The sequence below is a fragment of the Carex rostrata genome, chromosome 16, assembly GCF_964058835.1.
Source record: "Carex rostrata chromosome 16, lpCarRost1.2, whole genome shotgun sequence".
Taxonomy (NCBI): Eukaryota; Viridiplantae; Streptophyta; class Magnoliopsida; order Poales; family Cyperaceae; genus Carex; species Carex rostrata.
Window position 1 is genome coordinate 8,046,992 of NC_135933.1, and position 6,568 is coordinate 8,053,559.

General features: G+C 32.9%; 1 protein-coding gene across 1 annotated transcript; it reads left to right on the top strand.

Moving 5' to 3' along the window:
• The first annotated feature begins 1,057 nt into the window (after positions 1-1,057).
• Positions 1,058-3,918, top strand: LOC144567290 (D-tagatose-1,6-bisphosphate aldolase subunit). The gene is made up of 5 exons (XM_078317389.1): positions 1,058-1,506; positions 2,043-2,143; positions 2,278-2,394; positions 2,482-2,583; positions 3,613-3,918. The coding sequence occupies exons 1-5, from the start codon at positions 1,275-1,277 to the stop codon at positions 3,781-3,783; spliced, it is 723 nt and encodes a 240-aa protein (XP_078173515.1). The 5' UTR covers positions 1,058-1,274; the 3' UTR covers positions 3,784-3,918.
• The last annotated feature ends 2,650 nt before the right edge of the window (positions 3,919-6,568 follow it).

Here is a 6,568-nt window from a genome sequence, read left to right on the forward strand (position 1 = left end):
AAAAAAATTTTCATTGCTTTACTTGCTTTTAAGTGTAATTTTTTCATCGTTGTCAATGTCTTCTTTAATAACAATGTTTAAACAAAGGTTATACACACTATATACTCCGAATCCTAATATATACACATGATCACATGTGCACTTAGATGAAATCCGTGACAACAAATATTATTAGATTATATTTTGAGTATATTACGTAACATAAACTTTTGAACAATTTTTTAATCAATACATATGCAATAACTTACATACTTATGTTAAATTTCTAGCTATGTACGATACAATATTTAAATTGTATACTAAAGTACATCTAGTGCATATTGCATGTTATATATACCGTTTAAAGTGAGCAAAAAAGTTTCAAACTATACCTATAATTATTAGTATGTGACAACAAAATTATTTTATGACAATAATCACTGTAAAAATCTATAAACATGTGAAGTAATTAAATAAAAATATTTATGTTTTTGACCGCATGTAATCAAAATATCCAATATATACAACCATGTAGATAATTTGAACTAATTATAATCTAGCAAATATTTTTTTCTCGAAACACAATGGGAAACATGTTGCAATTTCAAACCTGTAAGGATTTTCTTGTGTAATTTTAATAATTTGTTTTGAATTTCAATATGTATTTAATAAAATTAACCATTTTGGTTCTTGTTATTGCTTCACTCAAATTGATAGCTTAATTAACTTTCATTATATTTGATAAATTGAACCTATAATACTTGTTCATAATTCTAGCATGCTTTAATAATTTTTCCGACTAAAAGTGTAATTTGCGTCAGAAAATACCATTTTAATTTTGTAACGTTTATTTTTACAAGACTGGATCTGTCCCGTAAAACGTTTAATGGAGAGGACCGATCTAGATTCCAGGAACCATACGAGAAGACGAACCAACGGAAAGACGGGAAAAATGAGATCCCATTTTTCAATATTCCATTTCGCCTGGCCTCTGGTTGCGCGAGTGCATTCCTCTGAGATAACAGAATATTTGGATTTAGATCATCATCGTCTGATCAGAATCGGGCCAATCTGGACCGAGATGAAATGCACGAGATCCTTTAATGTTCGTACCAAAGAAGATCGAACGGTTTCGATCTAAACACAAAATTTGAGTTACTGTAGGGGATCCGAATTCGATTGGGCACCCCACTTGCAGTCGCAGCGCTATTTCATTTGATCCTCTCAACCGAGTTACCGACCACAACCAAAGTTATTTCCCTCACATCCTCCCATTCCAAGTTTCCTTTTCATCCATGGCTGATGCCTCGGCTCTCTGCGTCTCCTCCGCCTCACTCTTTCCCTCTGTCCGATCTCGATCTCGATCGAACCCTTCCAGCCGCTTCTTCTCTCCCCAAACGAAAACAGCTCAATTACGATTTGCTGCCTTGAAGTCCCGCGCGAACAGTTCGGATGCGGGTGGAGTTTTCGGTGACGATCCGTACGGACCTTACCCGTGGGAATCTTCGTCTGAATCCCTTGGATCAGGTTTGACTTCATTGAACTAACTGCTTATTTTGTTTTGTTTTGTTGGAGAAAAGGGGATGCTTGATCATGAGGTGATTTGGGGCTTTTCTTACCGAAAGTGTAGCATTTTAGTCAATCGTGGAACAACGGAGGAGAAATTTACATCCTCAGTTGATTCTTGATAAGTGATTAGAAAGGTAAGGATTAGAATTTGGTCAATTCGCTTGCAATAAAATGATTGTTACTATTGGAAGCCTATTTTAATGGATAATTAGTTGTATTTGACCAGATTTGATCTCATATTATGCCAGCGTACGGTAAGTCGTTTTATTGTGCTTAAATTGTATGGTGAGTAATTCAATTTAGTTATTCCTAACAGAAATTGTGAAATTATCTGTATCTACCTATCTATCTCTCTAGGTAATAATATTTTGCTAGTTTGACTTTCATATTGTTAACTTTAAACAAATACTATGACTAATCTCTTCTTTTTTGATAAGTTTTGTTGTATCTTACAAAATTGTTTTTCTCAAATTATAACTTTTTTACTCCTATAGAAATTCAGTGGATCCAAGAGGACATAGTTACACTTTTTACTTCTGAAGGATTGGTTCAAATTGGGGGTTCCCTAGTTCCTCGGAGATTTCCTACTTCAGATGTAATTTCTCCATTCTTTATAGTTTATAATTTTTTTTTTGATAGATTAAATATCTCATTTGAGAGCTACCTATCTTGACGGTTTAGGGGGAAGTGGCATTCTGTTGCTAAACTCAAAATTTAATGTTCTTACAGAAAAGGAAAGGAAAAGGTAAATCAGCAGAAAGACATGCACGGTTTCAGGAGAGCAACTATATGGTTCCTGATCAAGGTCTTTGCCTTGGTGCATTGTTCAATATTGCTGCGACAAATGTGAGTTTTTTTTTATTATTCAACTAGTGTCGATGCATCATTGTGGTTACTGTGTTCTTTTCTAAATAGCAGTATGATGTTTAACAGGGACTAGACATGGGTAGAAGATTATGCATCTTTGGGTTCTGTCGATCCATTGAAATGCTGAGTGATGTTGTTGAACATACGGTACTAGAGCATGGTGGCGAGGTATGCTGCTATATTTTCTCTTGCATTGATCGCGTTATAATTGGTCACTACGGATAATTAGTTATGGATCTTATGATCATTTAGGAAGTCCAACTTTCCAAGACAATCGGAAATTGGCAAGATTTTGTGATATATGTACACACACACACACACACACACCAAAACTTGTTTTGTTTTACAATCCGATGTCTCTAGAAGGCTATTGTTTTCCCCCTCCAATTTGTAACCAATAGGAAATAGCATATGTTATTTCCAAAAGACACTGAGCACCTGTGAGACATTTGGAAAATACAACAACAACAACCAAGCCTTTAGTCCTAAACAGGTCGGGGTAGGTTAGAAATGAAACCAAACGTAGTCACAAGGTGAAGTAGATAGTAATAAAATAAAAATAAAAATAATAATAGTAGTAGTACTACGAATAATAATAGACATTTGGAAAATAGACCTAGCATAAATGTTAGATTAGTTGATATAGGTTACTCTTATGTGAACTATCTGCAACTTTTCCCTGGGTAATTTTTCATTCATGTCCACAATCTAAAACCTAACTATGACATTTAGATGTGGGGTTCCGGGTTTGTCAGAAGTGTTTGCAAAAACATTTTCGGGTGAACCAAAAATGAGGATCGCTATTGTCTGCATTCTGCAATAATTTTGGTTGTATTAATATAGTCCACAATCTTTAGCTACTTGTATTCATTTTACCTGGGTTTTGCTGCACTTTTTCCTATTAAGTAAAATATGAAAGCGGAATCAAGAGGAACAGAATCTACAAGTACTTTTTCTTGAACTAGAAAGACCTTAAAATGAAAACATTTTCTATGAACGAAAAAGGAGAATCACAGACATTGTCTGCCATAATTTTTGTTTCAGGTTCACTCTCCATTGCTTTGGTTTTCATATTACTAGATTAATGAAAGATTATTGTACTGTCCAGTATAATTTTGCTTTTCAAAAAGAAAACTAAAACAAATAATGAAATAATTGTTCTTTTCCATCTTTGAAAAGAAATACTATGTTCTGTAGATTGTTGCAGCAGAGAAGGCAAGTAGTGAGGGTCTCCAAGAGAAATTAACAATGAAAGTGGCCGTCCCTTTGTTGTGGGGTGTTCCCCCTGCATCAGAGACTCTTCGATTTGCTGTGAGAAATGGAGGCGGCATTGTGGAAAAGGTCTATTGGCAGTGGGATTTCCTGTAAATACAAAGAAGGGGGCTAACCAAAGAAATTTGATCGCATTTGTACATAGTAATTCCTTTCTCCTTCTAATCTGTCTTTGATTGTGTTAATCCTTGTGTAAACAATTGTTAATAATACCCGAAATTGCAAATTGTACATGGTGCTTCTCTCTTCTATTTCTTTTTATTTATGTTGATAACCTTGCTAACAATATTGATAAGAGTAGGAGATCAATCAATAACGAATTAATTATAACAACCGTTAAAAATAATTTCTAATTCTCAATCTGATAGTTACATATAATATGTACTTAATGCGCATCATATACACGAGAAATGAGGAAGTCTAAGACAAGTACCATTGTTCATCATATGGTATTATTTGAAATTTATCTGTTCGTACTTGACAGTATTTCATGAAATATTAAATGGCATTCAAATTAGGCAAAAAAATTGATGCACGGGCAATCTATAATGCAAGGTACATGCCTACAAATTTAATCCTCTTCTAATTTTTATTGATTTGAAAAATTATTGTAAAAAAAATTGTCCAAGTTACATGATATTGGCGCTTGCACCTTGAGTGATGATTTTTTCTGTCTTTTCTTTTTACAATTTTCTGTTGCTTTGGTAATTCCAGACTATAGTTTATTCTTTTATCTTCTCTGTTTTGAGTCATTTTTGGTAGAAGCAGAACAAGGTTCTTAGAACATGTTTAAACTCGGTTAATTAGTTTTTGTACGCACCACCATTGGTGTTTGGAACAAGAATAAAACTTAAAAGTCGCAGTGGGAGTTTATTTAAAAATAAAATAAAAAGGGAGTTCTTTTTAATGATCAATTTAACATTTTCTTTTCTAATAGAATCACATTTATATTATTCTAATTGCTTATTTTTGGTGCACTTAGGAACACCCTAGTTCTACTCAGATAGTAGAATTAGAGCGTACTTGAGTTCACCAAGCTCATACTCAACTCTAAAACCTATTTGATTTATTTTAAATGACAAATCTAATTCATTGAATCTTCTACATCACAAGTGATGCATTTACATGTAAAAAATTTAAACTTTCAAATTAATTTAGTATAAAGTCAAGTGGTCAAAATTAGAAGATTTATAAATTAATTTTAATGCATTCGTTTTTTTGATGCCTTTTGACTATTTGACTCTATAAAAAATTAATTTTAAATTTTAAATTTTTTGTATATAAATACATCACTCGTAAGGTAGAAGGATTTCAATGATTTAAATACATCTTTTAAACCAATTCAATAAATTTTAGCGTTGAATTCACAATCAACTTAGCGCACTTAGGAACACGTTCTACTCTCCTTTAAATATTCGATAATTCTTAGGCTATGAGTCTATGACCAAAATCAGTTAACAAGTGATAGTGGGAAACCCAGCATGGACCGCGCTGGGCTTGGAAGTGAATTTTATTTTTCACATAGACGTGATACCGGGCTTCAATCCTGTGCTTTTTAATATGCTTTCTATTTACCGAGGTGTTTATAGGTTGGACGACCCATCATCCCCTTATTTATGCACACAGAGAGCAATAGCACCTTAATAAATATAATTAACTCCTCCAATCCAGTTTGACATTGAGAGATACAGAGCGAAAGCTTTCAACCACTGTAACGGATAGTTGGTGACCAATCTAGTGTTTGACATTCCATAAATTGTTTTATATAATATATGAGGAGGGTTCAAATACACTCAAATTTTTGTGCATTCAAATACACTCTATCTTTCAAATTTTTTTTTTTCGTTTCCAAAGGCCGAATAGTCAATCCGAACCGTTAAATGCGATCTATATATTAAGATGTGCTTGGAGACCAAATTTTATATTTTTTTGAAATTTTTTTTACTATTTATTAAGCCACTTTGAAAATCGCTGATTTTTCATTTTATGGACCATTGGATCAGCAATTTTCAAAGTGGCTTAATAAATAGTAAAAAAAAAATTTCAAAAAATGTAAAATTTGGTCTCCAAGAACATCTTAATATATAGATCGCATCTAACGGTTCAGATTGACTGTTTTGACTTTGAAAACAAAGATAAAGGATATGAAAGATAGAATGCATTTGGGAGCACAAATTTTTGGGTGCATTTGAACCCTCCTCATAATATATATAATATATGAGGAGGGTTCAAATGCACCCAAATTTTTGTGCACTCAAATGCACCCTATCTTTCAAACCCTTTTGCTCCGTTTTCAAAGTCTGAATAGTCAATCCGAACCGTTAGATGCGATTTATATATTAAGATGTACTTGGAGACCAAATTTTACATTTTTTGGAATTTTTTACTATTTATTAAGCCACTTTGAAAATCACTGATTTTACATTTTCTGGACCATTGGATCAGCGATTTTCAAAGTGACTTAGTAAATAGTAAAAAAATTCTAAAAAATGTAAAATTTGGTCTCCAAGCACATCTTAATATATAGATCGCATCTAACAGTTCGGATTGACTATTTGAATTTTGAAAACGGAGAAAAATAATATAATACATTTGGATGCACAAAAATTTGAATGCATTTGAACCCTCCTCAATATTTAATCTGGGCTTCAACTGCTCAATAGTTTGTGGAATGCAAATTATACGGAAAAGGGTGCATGCATTTCCTGGAAATCAACCTGGCACATGGGCACATGGCATGCCAGCGTAAAGCATTTTTTTTAGGAACTTAAAAACACAAGTTGTCAACTAATTTGTAGTTTTTTTTTTTTAAAGAAATAATAAGACCCAATTATTCCAACTTGTCAACTAATTAGTATTTTTTTTCTTTTCAAAGTGATAA